General features: G+C 35.6%; 1 protein-coding gene across 2 annotated transcripts; it reads right to left on the bottom strand.

Moving 5' to 3' along the window:
* Positions 1-11,697: 11,697 nt before the first annotated feature.
* LOC125497692 (uncharacterized) lies at positions 11,698-17,992 on the bottom strand. Of its 2 annotated transcripts, XM_048645352.2 has the most exons (9): positions 17,701-17,992; positions 16,558-17,132; positions 16,304-16,474; positions 16,138-16,205; positions 15,891-15,956; positions 14,591-14,779; positions 14,107-14,189; positions 12,276-12,393; positions 11,698-12,011 (listed from the first exon to the last, which is right to left on the bottom strand). In XM_048645352.2, the coding sequence occupies exons 3-7, from the start codon at positions 16,356-16,358 to the stop codon at positions 14,154-14,156; spliced, it is 414 nt and encodes a 137-aa protein (XP_048501309.1). In that variant the 5' UTR covers positions 16,359-16,474; positions 16,558-17,132; positions 17,701-17,992; the 3' UTR covers positions 11,698-12,011; positions 12,276-12,393; positions 14,107-14,153. The 2 variants fall into 2 exon arrangements, with proteins under 2 accessions (XP_048501309.1, XP_048501312.1); XM_048645355.2 differs by lacking the exon at positions 16,558-17,132.
* Between the last annotated feature and the right edge of the window lie 5,047 nt (positions 17,993-23,039).

Genomic DNA, 23,039 nt, shown 5'->3' with positions numbered 1-23,039 from the left:
AGAAAGGATTCTGAAGAAATGGGAGAGTTATCCCATGCTGCTGGTGATGAAGATGATGATGAACTGGTTTCCGAGGAAGAGAAAGAAGAAGAGGAGGAGGAAGAGAAAGAAGAAGAGGAGGAGAAAAAAAAATGAAGAAGATGTTTTAGAGAATCTTGAGGAGGAAGAAGATGATGGGACTGAAAACGACTCTGGAGCTGATTGATTTCTTCTCTTTTCTTCTTATTCTATTTTGCTGTTAACCCCTCTCTTTTATTGAATTTTATATCTGGTTACCCCCCTTCCCAAATTCCAAAAACATTTGTTCTTATGTAATTTGGTCTACTACTGGTCTGTAATAACTATTATTCAGGACTTGTCGCTTTAGGTACTTTGCAGGAACAATGGTAGCATCAGCATCCCTTGAATGCTGTTTGAGCTGCCTATTTAGCGTGAACTTCATATAATTGGTAGTTTAACTACTGGTTGTGTTTTGTTATTTGTTAATTTGTTTGGTTCCTTGATCTATTTTGATGATGCCAAAAGGGGGAAGCAGGTGTGAAGTTCTGTGATCTTTTCCACCTAATCTTAGGGGGAAGCAGGTCTGGTGTTACAACCTGTGTGTGTTGCAGCAACTAGAGTAAGGCTGAGTGCCTTGTTAGAGGTGACAGATCAGAAGTGGTCTAGAAGTGAGTGTATTCAAAGCACTTTACTTCTTTTCACCCTAATGGCTTAGAAATAAGTCTAAACAACTACTGATGTTCTTCTTGCGAATGCATGTTTAAGTCTAAGAGCTCTGTGTCTGATTAGTATCTGCCTATGGTACTTAGAAACTCTTTCTTAAACTGTGAACGGGTGTACTTGTAAATGATGCTTAATCTGCAGGAACAGTACGAGACCAGTGCCTTGAGTTGTTATCTTAAGAATTCAAATTGTTTGAAAAAGTTCTCAAAACTAATGATATTATTTGCAGGGGGAACTTCAGGGTTTGTCATCATCAAAAAGGAGGAATTTGTTGAGTTCCCTGTTTTGAGTTTTGAGTGATGACAAACCACATTGAACTATTATATTGCATGCATGTTTCTGTTTACATGTGTAGGTGCCAAAGTACGAGTTCAATGGATAGAAAGACGAAGCTTGTGAAGCCAAGTCTTGAAGAATTGCATGAAGACCAAGATCATGTTGTAGCATTCAGGTCTTAGATGCAATGTAAGTGGTATAAAGGTGTTGATGCACTATAAAGGTTTGAAACTAGAGAGATGAGTTAGTTGTGGATGACAAGAAACCTCGGTTACTTGTCATACACAACTACAAGTAAAATTGGTTGATTGGAACAGTCTGGGTACAGATCTGAACCAGTCCTCTAGGGTTTATTTCATGCATTCGTATTTTAGGAAAGTTTTTCTTTCCACGCAAAATTGATTTTCAAAATACACGGATGCATGGTTTGTTGTGTGAGCAAGATTTCTTAAGTATGGTAAGTGTGTTATATGATATTACACTGATTTTATTTGATATCAAATAAAATCAGTGATTATATTTTCCTTGGAATAATTTCCATACTTTCGAGGAAAATATACTCTCATAATATCATGTAACATTTACTTACCAAAGGCTTATTTAAGGAGTTCTGCTAGCACACAAACGGTAGAGCTTTTGCACGCATATTTTCAGTTTACTCTAAGCAAAAGCATTCTCTCTCTCAAGCTCTCAAACCTAGCATAAACCCTAATACCACATAGATCTAAAACTACTCTCATTCTAAGCGTATTTAGGCTATTTGTTTTTGAGAGAAAAAACTGGTTGTATTTTAGCATTCTGTGAGTTCATTTTGCTGGGGAAGTTGATCGGAGATCAACTTCATTTGAACCATCATAGTTGGTGGTTGGGTCGAACTTCTATAGGTGGAAGTTGGGGAATCATCTTGTGCATAGGTGCATAAGTGATTGAGTGTAATTCTTTTGTTATTCTGAGTTGATTAATAAAAGAGTGAGTGAGTGGAGGATGTAGACTTATTAGAAGTCGAACCTCGTTAAATCCTTGTGTTGTTTATTCATTGCTTTTATTCCGCTGCTAGAGAACTGTTCCCTTACTGTTCTTACTATAATCGAAAAATTTACAACATTCGGACAAACACTCAATTCACCCCCCTCCCCCCCTCTTGAGTGTCACTTGCACTTACACGTTTAACCTCTGCACCTGTTTTAACCCTGCCTGATGGGAATGAGGGGTTTGAGGTCTATAGTGATGCATCGAAAAATGGTCTTGGTTGTGTGTTACAACAGAATGGTAAGGTAATAGCTTATGCTTCGCGTCAATTGAAACCTTATGAGGCTAATTACCCTACCCATGATTTATAGTTAGCTGCCATAGTGTTCGCAACTGACAATTTGGCGACATTATCTTTATGGAGCAACTTGTAAGATATTTACAGACCATAAGAGTTTGAAGTACATCTTCACCCAAAAAAGACTTGAATATGAGGCAGAGAAGATGGTTGGAGTTGATTAAGGGATTATGATTTAGACATCCAGTATCATGAGGGGAAAGCCAATGTGGTGGCTGACGCCTTGAGTAGGAAATCGAGTCATATTTGAGTACTTTGATAGTCCCTGAGGAGTTTTGTCGTGATATGCAAAGGTTGAGCCTAAAATCTTAAATCCTGGGGAAAGTGAGGCTAGACATAGTACCGTTTCTTTGGGAGTATCGGTTTTCGACGAGATTATTGAGGGTCAAGTTGGGGATGAGCACCTAGATAAGATAAAGGAGAAAATGAAGCAGGGAAAGGAAGCTGACTTTAAGATTCATGATGATGGTAGTCTAAGGTTCAAAGGGAGGTGGTGTGTACCACAGAAGTGCAATGACCTTAAGAGACGTCTTATGGGATGAGGGGCATAATACTCCATATTCTGTGCACCCGGGGTGAAAGTTGTATAAAGACCTTAAGGTTATCAATTGTGGCCAAACATGAAGAGAGAGGTAGCTGAATATGTGTCTAAGTGCCTAACTTGTCAGAAGGTGAAAATAGACCATAAGAGACCCATGGGAAAGGTTCAATCGTTAGAGGTCGGGGTGTGCAAAAATATCCGATCCGAAATATCCGATCCGAAAATCCGCCGATCCGATCTGAAATTTCGGATATCCGATCCGATTTTAAGATTTCGGATATTTCGGATCGGGTATCCAGAAAAAATTTCGGGTTTTCAGATCGGATACGGATCGGGATTTTTCAAAAATTTCAACGGACCCGATCCGAAAACCAGGCATCCGATCCGAAAACCTGGTGATCCGATCCGAAAATTTCGGATCAGATTCGGATCGCAATTTCCCCGATCCGAAATTTTCGGATCCGATTCGATCCGATATCCGACATTGAACACCCCTAGTTAGAGGTCCCTGGATGGAAGTGGGATTCTATTTCTATGGACTTTGTGACTGCCTTACCTAAGACGAGAAGTGGAAATGACACCATTTGGGTTATTGTGGATAGACTGACCAAGTCCGCCGTGTTCATACCTATTAAGGAGACATGGAAAAAGAAGCAACTCGCTAAGACCTATATCAAGCATATAGTGAGATTGCATGGAGTTCCAAAGGACATTATTTCTGACCGTGACTCTAGATTTCTATCAAAGTTTTGGAAAAAGGTCCAATTAAACCTTGGGACAACATTGAAAATGAGTACAGCCTTTCACCCTGCGACCGATGGTCAGACTGAGAGGACTAATCAGACTATGGAGGACATGTTGAGAGCATGTGCAATCGATTTTCAAGGAAGTTGGATGGACCAATTAGATTTGATTGAGTTTTCTTACAACAATAGTTACCATGCAAGTATAAAGATGGCACCATTTGAGGCATTATATAGACGGAAATGTAGGAGTCCCATTTGCTGGAATGACTTTAGTGAAAATATAGTCTTGGGGACTGAATTTATAGAGGAGACTGTTAAGAATGTCCGACTAATTCAGGCTCGAATTCAAGTTGCGCAAGATAGGCAGAAAAGTTACGCAGATTTAAAACGTCGCGAAGATGAGTTTGCTGTAGGTGATAAAGTATTCTTGAAAGTATCACCCACTAAAGGCATTATGAGATTTGGGAAAAAGGGCAAGCTCAATGCCAAGTATGTAGGCCCATATGAAATTTTGGAGTGCATTGGGAAAGTAGCTTATAGATTGGCACTGCCAATGGAGTTTGAAAAGATGCATGATGTATTCCATATCTCCCAACTTAAGCGCTATATCCCGGATGAGCGTCATGTGTTAGAGCCTGAAAGAGTTCAGATAGATAGTAGCCTCACATATGAGGAAAGACCTGTCAAGATTCTCGACAGGAAAGTGCGCAGTACGCGCAATAAAGATGTTCATATTGTCAAAGTTCTTTGGTCTAACCACGAGTCAGAAGAGGCAACGTGGGAAGCCGAAGATGATATGAAGAAAAAGTATCCAGACCTATTCCTTGAGGTGAGTTACGAGGGCGTAACTCATTTTCTTCAAGGGGGGTAGAATGCAATAAATTTCGCGCTTTTGTCTATTTTCATGAGATTTTCATGCATATGTATGCCTATGTTGGGCAATTTGCACATGTTAGTGCAAAAGAAGTAGAGTCTCCGCATAAGAAAAGTGTTCATAAGTAACACAAGTGTTTTAAAAATGGGAAGGTGCACAAGAGGCACTACCTTTCTTCAAAAGTTTTCGAAATGTGGAGTTCAAACTTTTGAAAGTACGAGGATTTTGTGTCAAGTTTCAGGACGAAACTTCTATTAAGGGGGGTAGACTGTAATCCCCCACAATTTTAAAAAAATTTATAAATATATTTAAGTATTTATGTAGTTATATTTAAATCCAAATGAGTTTGGAAAATGGTTTGACTTTTAAAGAGGGTTGACTATTTTAAAAGTCAAGTGAAATTATTTTTCATAGCTTAATAAAATTAGAAATATTTTAATTAAGCATGTTTTAATAAAAGTTTTAAATATTCAAAAGTACATTGAAAAGGAAGTTTAATGGGATCGAAAGCCCAAAAGTGATAAAAAAGGAAAGAGTCATTTGATGACTAAAGTCTTAAATAGCCCATCTTATTAGTCATCAAGTTTCATTAATTAAAATCTCTTTTCCTAAGCCTACAAGTAAAAGCCTTTATATAAATATCCTAGAAACCCAAAATATTTTCACCCTACACATTACTTTTCCAAGTTTCACGTCATTCTCTCTCTCTTCTACTCGACTTTTTCTCTCTCCTCTCGGTTGTGCGTCGTTCTTCAGTTTTTCTTCCAAAAGTTCGTTTCTTCTTCTTCAAGTAACGTTTCTTGTTCAACAAGAAACGTCACGAATACTTCTCAAGAACCGAATCTGCTGCCGCCGGTTTCCCTGTCGTGGCTGTTGTGCTGCCGGCCCTTCTTTCCTCCACTGTTGTGGTTGTTTTCTTTCTTCCTTCCTAAGATTCCATTAAAATACTAGTTTTTATGTTATTTTTATTATTGTTTATCATATTTGTGAATTGAATTACTGTTTTATTTATGCAAATAATTTCGGCCATCATGATTATTTTTATTATAAATTTCAGATTTATTACGTTAAGTTTATTTTAGTTTTAATCATGAAATTAATAGTTTCTAGGGTTTTGATTGCTAGAAACTATATATATAAAGTGTAAATCATGAGATTTACTTAGTACGTAGTTTTAAATGTATTGAATATATTTTCTGAAGATTTATTAAATTTTATAAGTGCTATAATTTCAGTTTAGAATGATTTTATGGTGTTTTAAGGATTTTTAATTGCTAGAATAGTTATACTATACTAGGAATTAAAAATAACGTAAGTATGGAACTTAAAAACGATTTTTAAAACGTGTTTCATGGGGTTTTAATCGTTTTAAAACTGCTGGAATTTTTAGTTCAAGTTATTAATTTTCATTACTTTATTTTCTAGGCGGAGATTTCGTTGTAGGAGACTTTTAACGACTTAAAAGTGGCCTACAGGCTAGTGTATTCAAGGTACGTACATTATTTACGTGCTATGTGATTTAGAAGCATACTCTAAGAGTATTTTAATATTAGTATCATGTATAGGAACTTGTTTGTTCATATATGTGGATGCTGGAATTTATTTTACATGTTATGTACCTATGTGTAGCATGTGATTTAGAAGTGGTTTTATTACCAGATTATAAATGTTTGTATGGAATGATTGATGCAAGCATGTTGAGTAGTTTATTTATTAGTTCATGAATGAATTAATATAAGTTAAAGTAAATCATGTATTACATGTATTCTTTGAGTATTATTTACTATCTTATAAGGATCGTGGACCTTATTTGGTAAGTACAAGATATACCTATATAAAGGTAAAGTTTATTGTTGGCTAGGTTCAACAAGTAAGTTGGAAAAGGTTAAAGAGGAAGTAAAGGAGTCTTGGTTGATAAGTTATGATCACTTGTTAATCCAAAGATAAAAAGGAATTCTGTTATGATTGTGTGATTATTAATTATGTGTTATTTGCTTGCATTGGTTGTGTCAACACAAGTAATAAAATGTAATTAATGTAAAGTGCAATGAGAATAAGTTATAGACTTTAGACTGGTGCACGTCTAGAGTTAGACATAAGGGTTGGGGTTATGGTGAGCGTGCCATAGCTTTTCTAGGAATGGATTGATCACCATCCCTCTTTATTTCAAAGGTTCCTCGATATCGCAGGTCACTCTGAAATGCGGAGTCGCGCCCGCATTTCACATTAGTAGGCAAGACAACTCGTCCCAATAACTATTCCATTTAAGTGATAAAAAGTTAGTTCAAGTTTTGTTCAGTAAAAGTTGCCTGCAAAGTATTATACACTTATGTTATTATTTATTCCTGCATGTTATTTTTGTAGTATCATGTTTAGGATTATTTATGTCTGATATGTAGTACTCAGCTTTGCTGATTACGTGCTTGTTTGTGTGTGTGATCATGGCTTTGCCTATATATTGATCTTGTGATGATCCTTCTTGAGCAGAGTCAGTATTGCATTGACATTACAGGTTTGCAGATGCATCTCATTGGGAACCTGGAATGGAGAGACTAATTATATTACTAGCGTGGTTTAAGTTGTTTTCGTAGGAACATCTTTATTTCAGTTTGAGGTTTAATTAAGTTGGTGTGTTTTAGTTTCAGACATCTGTCATTTACTTAATAAGTTTTAATAAAGTTGATTTGTAGTAAGTTGTTTTCCGCTGCAAAATTCTGAGTAAGCCGATACGTTATCATACGGGTGATAATGCCTGGGTAATTCTCTATGTTTTATATTATAAAGTTATTTCTAGAAAGAGAGAATTATCGGGGTGTTACATGAGTGATGATGTGATAAAGTCTAGCTCAGTCGGTCAGTATTCTTTGAAACTTTATGTCAGTTTTGCGGGAGGATCATGAGAGTGAAAGCGTAGAATTAGAATAATAAGTAATAATTATTTCAATGCCTTTTATTTATTGGATCTTTGAGGTAGTTATTAGGTTTTTCTACTGGTGTTCAATTGCTTTAGTTCTTCATAAACATAACTGAACTAATTTATATTTTCAAAACCTTTTAGGAGTCAGACCAGTCTTGCTTCTTAAAAGGCCCGCCACTAACAACAACAATGTTGTTAACCTAACAATCGTCTTTTGGAAAAGGGTCAAGCATGAACTATAACCTGATAAAAGCTTGGAAATTTGTGCATCCACAAGAAATGCAAGGTAGCACCACCATTTCAATATAGTTCAAAAAATGGTAGACTTCTAACATGTACTTGAAGAAGATGGAAGACGGACATTCAAAATCATAAATTTTGATGATATATATATGAGTACAAGTTCAAGTGTCAAAAAATGGTGTTAAGTACAAAATCATGCACAAATCAAACATAATATACTGCATTTAAAGCACATTTACATCTTCAAGCATCCAAAACACGAAAAGCTCCCCCAAGCACGCTTCTTCCACAGTCTCCAAGATCCCAATTACAGATTTTGGGCTCAAAATTATGAATTTTAGAAGAAAAAAAAGTAAGCTCCAAGAGGAGTTACAATGGCTACATTAAGGGAAAAAGAAGAGTTGAGAGTGGGGAATTATTTTATCTCTGTGGGTTATTGTTAGAGAAATAAGTAATTTGGGGGGTAAAGTTCCATTTGGGATAGGCTGGTTAAGACTTTCTACAAAAATTTATCATTCTCTTTATAATTCAAAATTTTGTTAAGAATTCTTAAGATTCAACTAAATTTATCTTTTAAATTCTAAGGCTCGTTTAAGACTGTCAAAATATGTGATCTACATAAATCTAGCATCATCAACCAAGATGATGACATCATCCATGTGCTTTCCCAAGTCTCAGGTATGTTTATCCCTCGGGCTCTCTTCTAGTTTATAGACTATGATACATCAGATTTCCACTAACTTTATTTATTACTAAAACTCACACAAGATTGACTCCAATTTGTAGTTTATTCCTCAGACTCATGAAAAGAAAGAGTCAGGTACCATTAGTTATGATGTGGCACAATTTAATTAGGCAAGAAAAGTGATTGTTGGGTGATACTGTAATATCCCGTACTTTTTTTTACAGGAAAATATCTCGTACTTAAGTATTACTAATTATTGCAATTAATAGATTAAGTATAAATCAAATCTACCTAAATTAAAAAAAAAATTAAGAGTTAAATATGAAAAAAAAATGTATTAGAATAACTTATTTGAAGTTTTTTGTATTAAACATGGCTAATTCATAATAGAAACAACTACTTTATACTTAAAGAAAAAGAGATACAAATATTATCAAGATTAACAAGAATACCCTTATGTTCTATAACTCTATCCCACCTTCTTCCTCTCTTCGGGCTTCCTCTCAGTAGGAGTAAAGAAAAACACTTCAAGACTATAAGTTTTTCAAAGCCAGACGCCCCATTTCAAGCACAAGGTTAGCAAAGAACAACTCCTTGAGCCAACAAAAATTCTGAAATGAAGATCACCATATCTCCTTCCTTAATGAATATTTTGACTAAAGAGATCTGTTTCCAACAATGGTGAAGTTCCAAACTCAATTTCAGCTCTTTAAAAACCCAAGAAATTACCAATCAAAACACAAGCGAAAATCAGAATAATTACTCAGCAAATAGCCAAGAAATTTTTCTACTTTCTCACTCCTCCATTTTACCTACTTTTCCCTCCATTTCGAGCTACTGCTCGTACCACCACCGCGAACCTCACCAACACCCTGCCGCCTTCATCCTTCGACCACTACAACGCCACCTCTGCTCCTCTTTGTTCTCTCTCGCATCCTCTTTTTCCCTCTCTCTTACTGCACCTCCTCGCGCACCTCTACAGTCTTGTCGCCGGTGTTGTGTCGTGCCGCCACACTCACTGGAGCCCCACCATAGCCCCCAACTGCTTCTTGTCACCCATGCCCAACTACCCCTTTCTCTGTCTCTTCGCTACCATGTAAGGTCGAGCCTACTAAAGGCGAGTTTTTATTTGGCTTACGCGGGATGAGCGCGTATTTATATTTGACTACCCCACCGTAAAGGTTTTTATATTGAAAACGTTTTAAAGTTGCCAACAAGTCTTTAAAGAAAGACTCATAAACCTAATTGGATATTGGGAAACTGTAAGGACAAATCAAGGACTTGTCCAATGTAGATTTTCCCGTCTAGACTCCATATATGGTCAAAATGAACCAAAGATTGAGTTCAGGGTGTGTAACACCCCGATAATGCTCTCTTTTCAGAAATACCTTTCTAATATAAAAGTAGAGAATTACCGAAGTATTATCGCCCGTGTGATAACGTATCAGCTTATTCAGAATTTTGCAGCGGAAAACAAATAACTAATCTTTCAACTTTATTATATAGAAGTAAATAAATAGGTATTTAGAAATCAAACAATCTAAGTGAATCTACTCAAACAAACTTAATAAAATATGTTCTTATTAATGCAGAAAAGTAAAATATACTAGTTACACATTCTCTCCATTCCAGATTCCCAATGATGCACATCTGCGAACCAGTAATGTCAATGTTATACTGAATCTGCTCACCAGAATGGGTCATCATAGGATCAATAAGGCAAAGCCATGATCACAATCACAAACAAAGCATGTAATCAGCAAAGTTGAGTACTACATACTATAACATAAGCATTCCTAACATGATACTAATGAATAATATGCAGGGATAAATAATAATATAATCATATAATAAGCTGCAGATAACTTTAACTGAACAAAACTCTAAACATCCTTTTATTACTTTAATGGAATAGTATTGGAACTGAGTTGTCTTATCTACTAATGCTTTCATCTACAAAGACGAAATATGGGTGCTACTAGGCACTACAACGCATTTCAGATTGATCTGCGATATCGAGGAACTTTTGCTAACTGAAAAAGGAATGGTGATCAATCCATCTCTTGTAAAAAGCCATGGGCTACCACCATGTACTCCAACTCTTAATGTCCAACTCTAGACGTGCACCAGTCTAAAGTCTACAACTATACTTGTTACACTTTACGTTCTTTACAAGTTATTACTTATTGTGACACGCATACAAGCAACACATAATACAAAGCAAACATGCACAATTGAACTTATTTCATCTTAGGATTTCATAAGTGATCACAACTTACAATTGACATAGGGAAAACTAGGTCGTCACTAGTCTCCTAAAGTCAAACAAAACCTAACTAGACCACTAAACTAAGTAAAGTGACAAGCAAGGGTCATTTCTCCACAAGGACTAAGGTGCACCAATATGTGTTAATTTGACAATAAGCTAGACTGAAGAAATCGTCAAGTTTTAGTTAAACTAAAGGTATAAACTATTGAAATCAAAATAGAAAAAGCACTAGGAATGAGAAATCACCACAATCATAAGTTCACATCCAACAACCAAGTAGATACAAGGGGGTTGACATGCACTGGGGATATGCAAAGGGAATAAACAAACCTAAACACCTCTAAAATCGTTGTTAGGGAGTTTAGAGTCCTAATTATGGCAACAAAACCTATGTTTCGAGGCGTTATCACCTAACTAGGCCAAGTTAGGAATTGAATCAAACCCAAGTTAATACCAATCAACAAGTGATGTGCAACAACAAATCAATCAATCATGAAGGTCATCCACATAAAAGTAAACCTTTAAATGGGCAACAAAGGATCAAAGGTGATGGAGCTCTCATCAACTAAGTCACCAATCAACACCAAAAATTGAAATTGCAAAATCTCAAGCATAACCAACCCAATAAACTCTACTCATGTAAATAGGATGGAAACACTACTACAAAAAAGGGCAAAGATAACTGTTAAATAAGGCTTTACATAACAGTTTTGAGGTGTTATCCAAGTCAATGTAATGTAAACATAACACCTGACGAAAGTGTTATGTTTGCTAGAGAAAACATAACAGTTATTTATAATACATGTTATGCCATTAGATAACACATTTTATAAATAAGTGTTATGTTTGCTATTTATATATAACACTTATCTTGAATAACTGTTATGTTTTCCTATAACATATATAACATGTATTACCTATAACTGTTATCTATTATATTTTTTTTAAATAATGAAATTATCATTTCACGCATATATTAGGCAGCACGCAGACATTGACGGTACAATACCTGCATCTGTTGTATAATTAATACTCAACCCATAAGATCTTAACCAATAAATTGAATTGATATTCCAAACTTCCAAAATTATTTATATTATAAAATAATTCAACTAATATTCATAAATCTAAACTTCTAAAAAAAACTACTATATATACATATCAATATTAATCTAAATCATAAACAAGATCAAATCTATCCTATATATAGCCACATCCACATGATATCAATATCCAAATCCAAAATATAATGTATGTCCAAAAGTGGATTAAGGTTAAAAAAAATTAGGCGGAAAGTTATAACTCATTCATCATATGTGCTTCGTGTTAATCTCCGACATATGTAATCCACAACTCCCTGAGTTCATCAATCTTCTCCTGAGAATAGTTTGGGCCAATGCCTTGATAGTACTACAATAAAGGTAATTACAAAATAAGTACTCATATACAAAAACTTGAAAAGTAATTAAACTTTATAATTAATCATGCACAAATTAATTTATCATAATTGTGGCAAGATCATTCAGATATAATATAATAATCAAGTATTTTCAACCAATTTATCCAAATTGCTCTTCATATCTCTAATATAATATAGATACAAATCTACAGTCTAAAAGATTCGTAATCATATAGAAATTAAAAAAAGCCAAATTATAACTAATGTTCAAGTACCTTATCAGGAATAACTAGTCGTCTCAACTGTAGCCTTCCTGTAAGCTTTTTTCACAGCAGCAGCAGTTATAACTTCTGTCAGAGGAATTGGTTGCCAACCGCTATCAGGTCCGAGAATCTGCCAATCAAGAAAAGATAAGATAACCTGCAACTACTTTGAGCTACATGCCTACATAACTTAAGCTGCCACTCTACACCATTTAAGAGGAGATTAGGAGAATCAATGGAATGAAAATTCTCTAGAAGTAACACATTCAAAAAGAAATAAACTAGGCCAAGAAATGAATATCATATTATTGACAAAAAAACTACAGTTTATATTTTCTTTCACCCAATCTCCACAGAACTTTCTCAAGAAATATCTAGATCTGAACTATAAAGTGTCCACATGAATTTTTGATGCTAACCTGAACTGAAATTAAAGTGCATGTAACCTATGAGACAGATATCTACATTTTCTAGATAATATGTTTTTTCACATTCTTATGGAGTGTTTTCTTTGGTTCCTGCAGAATGCTTTTGAAAAGGCAACTAGATTTACCTTATACCTGTGCAACGAGAAGGCCAATTCAGTGTTGAATAAATTTCCTCTTACTGGAATTGAACTTGTCCAACAATATCAAAATTCTTCTCTCTAATATCAAAAGGCTAAAACGTGGACCCATAATTATAAATTTAATTCATTTCTCCTTGAAAGACGCCATTAATGCAAGAATAACAAGTGCCCTTCGTCTTTTTTTAAAGTTTCATACACTACTTACCATTACATCACAGGGAATATCATGAAAAACAAATACTCAATATTAAAAGTGAAAAGATTGTTATTAGGTGAATATGTAGGGATCCTGGTGAGCTCTATGTGAGTCATAATTTTGGGATGTATATTGTGATGACTGTTGTTGGAGACTTGGAGCAGTGAAAGCAATTTAGTGAATCCGCATGTTACATGAGATAGACAAGGCTTCAAATTGGGACAACAGACGTCAAATTGTATACCTAAATAGTAGGTTAAACTATAAGCTGCTGAAGACACTATATGCAGTCAGTGGTTGTAGTGAATGATTTATGAATTTGTTTTTGCTTACGAATGTAGATATTGGCTACATTCCCTAGTATTGCTGTAAGATTTTCCAGACATGGCGCGAGTAATAATTGTGCATTTCACAAATGTATGATGCTCCTTGCAAATAACATTAACCTCTTTAGTTGAGTTTCCTTCAATAATATGCCTTGTAACTAGCATTAACCTCTTTGGTTGAGTTCCCTTCACTTTTTATATGGGAATGGGGTAGCAGACTCAAAATTAATTATTTTAGCAATTATACCCACGTTAGATCCAGTAATTGTAGTTATACTTGACCGTCCTTCAAACTGTAGGATGTTTGCTATCATAAGCTAGTGCACAGTCAGATGGCAGCAGAAGTAATATCTCTATAATTGTAATATGATGTTCTCTTATAGTTCTTTTCTGGATATCTTATGTATACTTTTCTGTTTATGCTGCAGAAGGATAGGGAATTAGGAGAAACTCATGTAGAGATCAAGGCATTGAGACACTCAGAACGTCTGAAAGAAAATGCAGTTGAAGAGGTATTTCTGACTTAAATTCAGATTTGGTGACAAGATTTGGTGACAAGATTCAGACAAGTTTGACTGGCTTTAAGAGTGAAATCATCTCACCATCTTCAGAAAGTTCCAAATCTCTATCTTTATCTAATGCTACTGGACACAGGTTTCATAGGAGCTAAAATAGACCAAGTGCAATTTAATGACACAATCAACAAGAATGTAGTAACCCAATAAAATTTAAAACCTTAAAAACCAGATTTACCTTGTTATATCATAAAGAAGAAGTGCCCCAGCTGCTCCTCTGTAGTATCATCTAATGATAGATCTGAAGGATTCTTGCCCAGCCTGAAACAGGCACAACACATAATATAAGCATAAAACTGAAGATGAGCAATGAAGAGCAGATGTAAGTAAATATCAAGTAGCAAACAAAAACAGGATTCAGCTATCTTAGAAACAAGCAAGCTGCAAACATGAGCAGCTGAAGAGAAACCATTAGAGCTTCCAAATGGATATGATGATTTTCATGGTGATAAATCTAGAAGATTAGAGTCAGAGGCTGACATAACTCCAACATGAAACCAACCTCTGGGACATTATGCCAGCATGCTCGAAAAGAATATTTGGTTTTCCATCCACATCCTTTATGTTCCCCACTTGACATAGCTAGTGGCATGAGATATGTGACGTTTCAGGAAAGGTTTAATTCAGATTATTGATGGTTGAAAGAAATAATATCAGTAGACCTGAAATTCTGATTGCAGTGATCGACAAGCCACCCTCTTCCTGAGAAGATTCTTGACAGGAACAATTATCTCAATGCAGGTTAGTTCTTTCATGACCTTGCTGTAAGCATGGAAGGATTTATTCAAGTTCCCTATTTTTCTTTCAGACACCTCCAACTCCTTCCTCAGTGAAGGAATGTCAGCAGCAACCTGCAAGTGTAAAAACATGCTACACCCATTATCATAACAGGACCAAAAAGAATAGATAAGAACTTAAAGTTGTGCAACAAAGGAAGACCAGAAGGCCTACATCAGAATCTAATGGCACAAAATTTGCCAATAAACCATTCAAGGAAAACCAGGAAGGCACACAGCTCACATATAGGGAAACTAGAAAAAAACCTCTATCCCACAAAAGTCAATAGGCTAAAAAGCAATTAAGAGTCAACTAAAGCATGATAAATGAACTAAGATTGTTTCATCAATTGGTTGGAATCGTCCTCTATATCTGCCTTGGGAACTTGCATACTACCTGTGAATCTGTCTTCTTTTGTTGCTATATATCCCTACAATGTTTTGATCGATACTTTGACCTTTATTATAATCATCCTCTATATTTACCTTGGGAACTTGCATACTACTAAATCTGTCTTCTTTTATCGCTTTATATCCCTACAAATATATAATTGCTTTGTAAGTAAATATCAAGTAGCAAACAAAAGCAGGATTCAGCTATCTTAGAAACAAGCAAGCTGCAAACGTGAGCAGCTGAAGGGAAACCATTAGAGCTTCCAGATGTATATGATGTGTTTCATGGTGATAAATCTAGAAGATTAGAGTCAGAGGCTGACAAAGATCGATCTTTATCACGAAAAGCTAACGCGTAGACAGTGTAACAAGCAGCAGTCGTCGCAGGGCCTCACCGAGCTCTAGGGCTTATGTTAGTACAGATAGATCGATACAAGTATTCATCTTGGCTGTATAGTTTTCCTGAGTGTGTTTATACTTTTTTAGTTACACAGTTTCAATTGTGAAGCTTGAATAGTTATAAATTGGCATCTGAGGATGAGTACTTGATTGGTGATTCTTGAGTGTGTTCAGGCTTCAGAATTGTAATATTACATTTTTTGAGGACGATGGCAGTGCTGGATAAAAAACTAAGATTTGTTCTTTTCACTCACTAAGAGTCAAATATACAAGCCGTTTGTTGGGCAGTGCTGGATAACATGGCCTATAAAGAATTATCCATATTCAATCCACATCTATGACAATGTTGGAAATCCAACAACCAAATAATGAGCATGAACAGATAAGAACTTACCAGGAACCTTGCACCTATGACAAATGTAGCCTTGCGGAGGTGTTTTCCGCTCCAAACCACCTCGACCTAATCAAGAGCAAGCAAAACTACCAATAAGAGTCATTTTTACTCACTAAGAGTCAAATATAAGAGTTGACAACAATCATAAATCCCCTTTAGTTCTAGCAGTTTACTGCCACCAACAGGAGCATATATGTGAAGTTAATAATAATACAATTATGTAATGCATACAAGGCTTTAGATATACCAAAACCTCGACCACCCCTTCCGCCTCTTCCGAATCCTCTCCCAGGGCCAAAACCATAAAAAGATTGACTGCAAATTTACAAGATACTTCCAATCAGTACTGGGAAAAGTAGAAATGTGACTGAATCTACAGCACCGACAGAAGTAGATATAGATAAATGTCACACCGCTGCCAGTTAAAACCAGAATTTTCAATAAAAGCTTTAATTTTGCTGTCTTCATCCACTTTGCTAGCAGGAGCAGAGTCCTGCAATATTGCTTGATTGTCCTGTTGTCATCTCAGGGATTGTTGCATATAGATCATTTCCAAATTCATCATCTAATTCTGAAGCCTCAAACTGAAATATATCATCTAACGTGTCAATTATATATGAATTTTGTAACAACCATAAATCAAAACTAAAGAGCACTGGATATATACATCTCTGAAGCCTGAAGAATCTGCTGCCATGAAGTTGCTTTTTGCAGGTTGATCGTCCTCAAAAAATTTATAACTAATATTACAAGTAAAATAACAAGCCATAAGGTTGAATAGTTTCCTGAGTGTGTTCCTAAAAATTAACTATGTCAAGTTAATCCATGTGATTTGTGATTGGCATAATCTGCTCCTGAATCCATGTGATTTGTGATCGGCATAATCTTCTCTAAATGATGTTGGTCATGGTATGAATTTTTTATTGCAAGGATTGATTCAAGCAGTGGTGTGAGTAATTATGGTCCAAAGCAACTTGAATACAGAAATAATTATGCTCTCTATCGGAACAAAAACCCCACATTCTAGCTAGATTCATATGGTTGATTTTACCAATTGTGCTCACTTCTGCCCAAAATTCTTCCTCTCCTTGAACAACATCTCCAAGTTTCTTCGCCGCAACTACTCTCTCATCTGCCAGAATATCCTTGTAAACAGCACCAAACCCTCCTTGTCCTATGACTTCCTTGAATGTTCTCGTTGCAGTCTTGAGCAGCCATGCTTCTTGAAAAGAAGCAGCCACCCTGCAACTAAAAGGATTACTTCAAGTGCACCAATGATGATAGCAAATGAATACAGATAACCTAGTTGAATCGTTGATTTGTGATATCATATGTGTTGGGCAATACAACTACTCTACCCTGCCTGTTACTCCCACAATCAAGACGAGACACATTAATTATGATACATAATTATCTTAAAGCTAGAAGAGTACATTTATGCTCTGTCCAAGTACACACCATACTGCATCATATAGTTCACTATAATTTTCATTGTGAATAATTATGCAAGAGTCATTGGAATAGCTGTACACTGCAATTTGTGTTGTATTCCATTCTGAATACAGAAATAGGTGCAGTTTTGCTCGTTCTTAACCAAAAAAATAACATGAACTCCACAAGCATACGACATTCTATATACAGATTTGGCAATTTCAGAAAATCAATATAGTAACTAAACAATTTAATTTTAAATTACCAATCCAAGAAACAGTTAAATTGATTCAATTAACAAAAATTTAAACAATAAAGCCACCAAAATCAATTTCTTTGTGTATTAGGAATAACCAAGGACTTGAAAATTAAGAATTACCTGTAAATTGCTGGTAACAAAGGCGATTGTAGTAGTCGATTTCTCCCAAAACGGTTGCTAGGTAGATTGAAATTGCGAATTCGTCACGGGCCGAATGAATTTGTCACGGGCCGAATGAATTTGTCTGCTGCAATGGAATTTGTCACTGGCCGAATGAATGTGCGAATTGCGAATTGCGAATTGCCGTCGGAGATGAGAGCCGAAGGTAGAAAGGGAACCGGAGGTAGTAATGGTGAGGGAAACACAACAAGTGGCAACTGTAACTGAACTTGAAAAGGGCGGTGTTGAGCAAAAACATCAAGGATACGTATGCTCCTAATTTTTAGATGTGGCAGTTTTTTTTTCAATTTAATTATTTTCACAAATTTATTATTATTAATAATAAAACATAGATAACATTTTTTATCATTCTCATCAAAAAATATTAAAACATCATATAGCAAAGATAACACACATCAAGATAGGTGTTAAGTGAAATATTCTTAATACAACCTAAGATAACAGTTACACGGTTAAAATGTTAAATTTAGACTTTACATAACATTTGCTTAAATAAGAGTTAATTTAGGGGTGTTATGTTTGCCCTTTTTTGTAGTAGTGAAACAACGATTGGGCTACTCCCAATCCTAGTTGATTAACTATTCACTACCCATTACACTACTAGTCATTCTAATCATGGAGAAAATAGCAAGAAATCACCAATCTAAAAGCAAAAACCTAACAAAAATAAATAATTTAAATCAAGATCTAGTGAACAAACAAGAAGAAACAAAGAGGAAAAGAAAAGTCTAATCTAGATTAACTATTAAACATGAAGATTAAACAATGCTAACAATTAATTTAAAGCAAGAAAAGAAGAGAGAGAGTAAGAAATGCTCATTGATAAATTGTTGAATCTTCAAATACAAGTTGTCACCCTTGAATTTCCAAATCTTCAATCTTTCTTTGAGTTATCTCACTTTTTCCCTAAACTAAGCTATGCAGGCTAATCCTCCCTAAAACCCTCAAAATATTCTAAACCTAAGAGTGGTGAATAGAAAAATCCCCCTTCTTAAGTTGGACTAAGGGGGGTATTTATACTCCCCCAATTACAACGTTCTAAAGCAAAACGGGCCGAGAAAAAACAAGCAGCGACAGCAGCCCGGGCGGGCTGGAAAAGGGCCCGGGCGGGCTAACCAAGTCACCCCGGACGGGCTGGATTAAGGCCCGGACGGTGCAGGGTCGAGGCAGAAACTCTGCTCTTCAGCAACCCGGGTAGGCTGGGTAATAGCCCGGGCGGGCTGAAGAGCCCGGACGGGCGAGTAGCAGCTCGGGCGAGCCAGAAAACGCGCCTGACTTCAAAGTGCCATATCTCTTTCATTTTTCATCGGAATCGGGATTGTGACCATTCGTTGGAAAGCTATCGAGCTAAACTTTCATATCGAACTTGAATCACTGAAAAATACCTTGTGTGCTGAAAGTTATCACCGTTTGAATATAACTCTTATGCACAAATCTTTCCAAAAGCTCTTATTTTAGCAAAAATGTTCCACTCTATGCTTGGTGTGTGGTTATCTTTTCCTCCCCGTTCAAGTGCTTCCAACTTGTAATTATTCAAATTCCTACAAAAAAGGCCAAATAGAATAGTAGGGAGAAGGAAAACAAATATATATAACAAGAGGGAATTAATGAACACACAGAAAAGGGGAAGAATAAACTAAAAAGGGAAAGAAACTAAATAAAAGTAGCCTTAAAACTACCCTATGAGTGAGACAAATCTCACTCATCAACAATCCAAGACTTACTTTCTTTTAATCTCAACTTTCTTATTTGTTGACCTAGCCAACAATATCTTACCTTTAAAAAGGCATAACTTATCAACTTACCAAATAAGGCCCACAGTCCTCATAAAGTAGTGAAAATAAAACTTGTAAGGGAATACATGAATAACATGATTCAATCTTTATAACATATATTAATTCCTCATGTGAATTAATTAATAATTCCCTTCTACATGCTTGCATCAATTATTCCATACAAACATGACAATCTTTACTCATAATTAATCTCAAAATCACATACTTGCACATAGGCATAAAACATGTTATTATCAATAATACCAGAAATCACATATGAACTTAATAAGTTCCTATACATGATATTAAAATTCTTTCTCCTTAAATACTAATCACATAGCACACAGGTATGTACGTACCTTATGTAAACTAGTCGGCAGACCACTTTTAATTCCTTAAAAAGTCTCCTACAAAATATTCTCCGCCTAGAAATCAATATAAACTAAAATCAATTCAATACTCTTAATAAAAAATACAACAACTTTAAGATACTTAAAATCCCCCTTTAAACTTATTCAAAAGTTTATTTTACTATCAAAACTTTAATTACTTTTAATTCCTAGCATAGTACCACCATACTAGTAATTAAAATCCTTAAAACTCCATAAATAAAATTGTAACAGCCCGCTCTTTCGAGCGGCTAGTAAAACACACTCGACATCCATAAACTAAAATTAACTCTTAATAAAATAAAATCACAACGGAAAAACAACCTTAATTACACCAATAGCTCGACTAAAATTCCCAAAATGATATACAATGAAATACTGATAACTATTCTCGAATCAACTAACTAGATACAAGCTCAATCTACAATCTACGACAACATCAACATCTCGCTCCACTTCCAATTCCGAGCTCACAACACCAAACCTGCAAATTCAGGGAGAAAATACAAAACAAACAAAATTCTAAAATGAGTGAAAAACTCGTAACCTTTACTTCAGCCCGTTATAAACATTTTTTTTTCAAATCACTTCTTCCGTTACAACGCTGGCATAGCTCACTCTCTTAAACAAATCAGTGGCAAGTACATGTTTTGGACAAACGCTGCCTCCAAGGTTCGTTATGGAGCCCAGCAATACTACCCCCAGGGTTCGTTATGGAGCGTAGCCGACCATATCAAGTCAAAAGAGTAACCATCCTCTACCGATACCTTGCCCACTTTCTATTTTCAGTTCATAAACTACGCCAGCAAAACAGTTGCATATTCATATTATCGAATAACATTTCCACAATCCACACATTCATAACTATGGCCATAGTACGAACTTAAGTATCAAAAAAATAATAGAGATCCAAACACAGAAGGGCATGAGTAAATAATTTTACTAAACATAAAAGTTACCTGAAATACAATCCAGTTCCAACAACACAATCTCCTTCATAATTCTGAATGGTACTTCACTCCAAAATCATCCTCCAAGAATTACCTCACAATAATACTAATAATCAATAACCAATCTTAACTAATCTAATTAACTTCTCTTAATATAACCACTATGCTAATCAAACTAAATCCCGCAAATAGAAACTAATGAAGCCAATCCCATAACTCATAACTCGACTTCATACATATCAACTCCAACTACAATAATCATAACAAACTCCCAATTCTAAGATCAGGACTTCGCTTGCATCATCAACAATGACTATCTAATAATACATCTTAACCATAATAGAGATGAATAAATTATTCACCAAACAACCTGTAACCAGATTACTTAATCTAAATCAATAAGCTTTTCTAACAACACAATGACAACACAATTACAGAAACAATAACAACTTCACAGCAACTCCACCACGACAACTCCACAACAATTACCACAACCACAATCCCAATAATAACAACAACAACGCAGCTACAATAAGAACAAAAGAACAACAACAATACAATAGCACAACCAAGAGCAACCACCACAACTCCTCTTAGTTAAAGTATAGTACTCCATAATTAAACTCCTAATCAAAATCTAAATATAAATTAAGCTTGAATTACTAATCAAGAATTCTAAATTAAAAACAAAGAGGCAAGTTACCTCTGCTCTACTAGGAGCAACGAAGAACAGAGGAAGCAGAGAACAGAGAGAACAGAGAATAGAGGGATCTCGAAGCTTCGGCGAGGTTGATTGAGCACCAACAAATCAGCGGTGCACCACCGCAAGTAAACGACAAGAACAAGACCCGCAACACAAGCAGAGGAGATGAAGGAGGAGAGAGAAATATAGGGCCAAGGTGGCTCGCGAGCAGCACCGCACACACATTAGCGACGAACAACCAGCGAGAGGAGAGAGAAGAAACAGAGCAACAACAACAACATCACCGACAAACAACAACAGCAATCGCGGCAGCACCGCTAGAACAACAACAACATCAACGACGCAGCAAACAAAGGCGAGAGAGGGAGAACACGAGCAGTGGGCTGCCTTCACGGTCGCACCACCAAAGAGGATCCGCGACCCATCACCGGTAAAGGCGCGACAACGACATTGATTTAACACAACAGCAACATCGACGTAGCAATATCTCTCCATTAGGTAAGATTTTTGTGGCCCAAGCACTTATTTGTTGAGGAGAGACTGATCCAATTCGGAGTTGTTGATGTTTATACTGATCGATCATAGAAGAAAAATTCTAATTTATTCCGATTTCGTAGCCACGTGCTCTAATCCTCTGAGCTACAGGCCCCACCCCGCCTCCACTGGATCTGTTCCCGGGAGTATCCTCAAAATAAGAACGGTGCATTCCGAGGGGCGCAAGCAGGGGGAAAAGAAAAGCTCCGGCGAGGAGGGTTGATGCAATGGCAGGCGAAATAGAGAGAAACTCAGAGATGGGTTTCATGGGTTACGGATTTTTGGGAGCACTGGGGTTTCGGAGAAATTGGTCTTGAGTTTCTTTGGGGCTTGGAGAAGTGACAAGAAGGTACTAGGTTTATGGGTTTTGTTTCATTAAATCGACATAAATAACAAAAGCAGTCTAATGGTTCGAGAATGAAACCGGTTTTGGTTTTCTAATTTGCAAAATACCGCTCAACTAATTACACAAAACTCGCAATATAAAATAAAAATAATAATAACCTTATAAAATTAAACTTATAAATATATTACAAACACGACAATATAATTCATACTCCAACTCATAAGAATTTTTCGAAACATAATTAACTTAATATATATAATCATCTTTTAAATAAACGCTCTTAAAAATAGGGCTATTACAAAAATCCTTTCTGAAATTCCAACAACTTTTAAAATCATAAAACCCTCTTAAAACATATGTAACCATGATTAAAATCATAATCTAAACCAATCCCATAGTATATAACATGCTATTATGGTTTTCTAGTAATTAACAGCCTAAAAATCCATGCTTTAGTGATTAAAACTTCAATCTAACAATAATAACCAAATCTGAATTTTTACTCTTATAATATATCATATATATAAATCAAGATTGTTTATTAAAATACTAAATTAAAACCAATAATCATGATTAACATTA

Source organism: Beta vulgaris, chromosome 1, assembly GCF_026745355.1.
Source record: "Beta vulgaris subsp. vulgaris cultivar EL10 chromosome 1, EL10.2, whole genome shotgun sequence".
In the NCBI taxonomy this organism is placed as follows: Eukaryota; Viridiplantae; Streptophyta; class Magnoliopsida; order Caryophyllales; family Amaranthaceae; genus Beta; species Beta vulgaris.
The sequence above is the reverse complement of the archived record's forward strand: the minus strand, read 5'-3'. Positions and strand labels throughout refer to the sequence as shown.

Bases quoted from the DNA above. Each gene is read 5' to 3' on its own strand.
- LOC125497692 (XM_048645352.2), bottom strand. From the start codon at position 16,358: ATGAAGACAGCAAAATTAAAGCTTTTATTGAAAATTCTGGTTTTAACT. The intron at 15,957-16,137 runs GTATATCTAAAG...GCTCTTGATTAG, and splicing joins AAGGGGTGGTCGAGGTTTTG to GTCGAGGTGGTTTGGAGCGG. The intron at 14,190-14,590 runs GTCTACTGATAT...TGCCTGTTTCAG, and splicing joins CACTGCAATCAGAATTTCAG to GCTGGGCAAGAATCCTTCAG.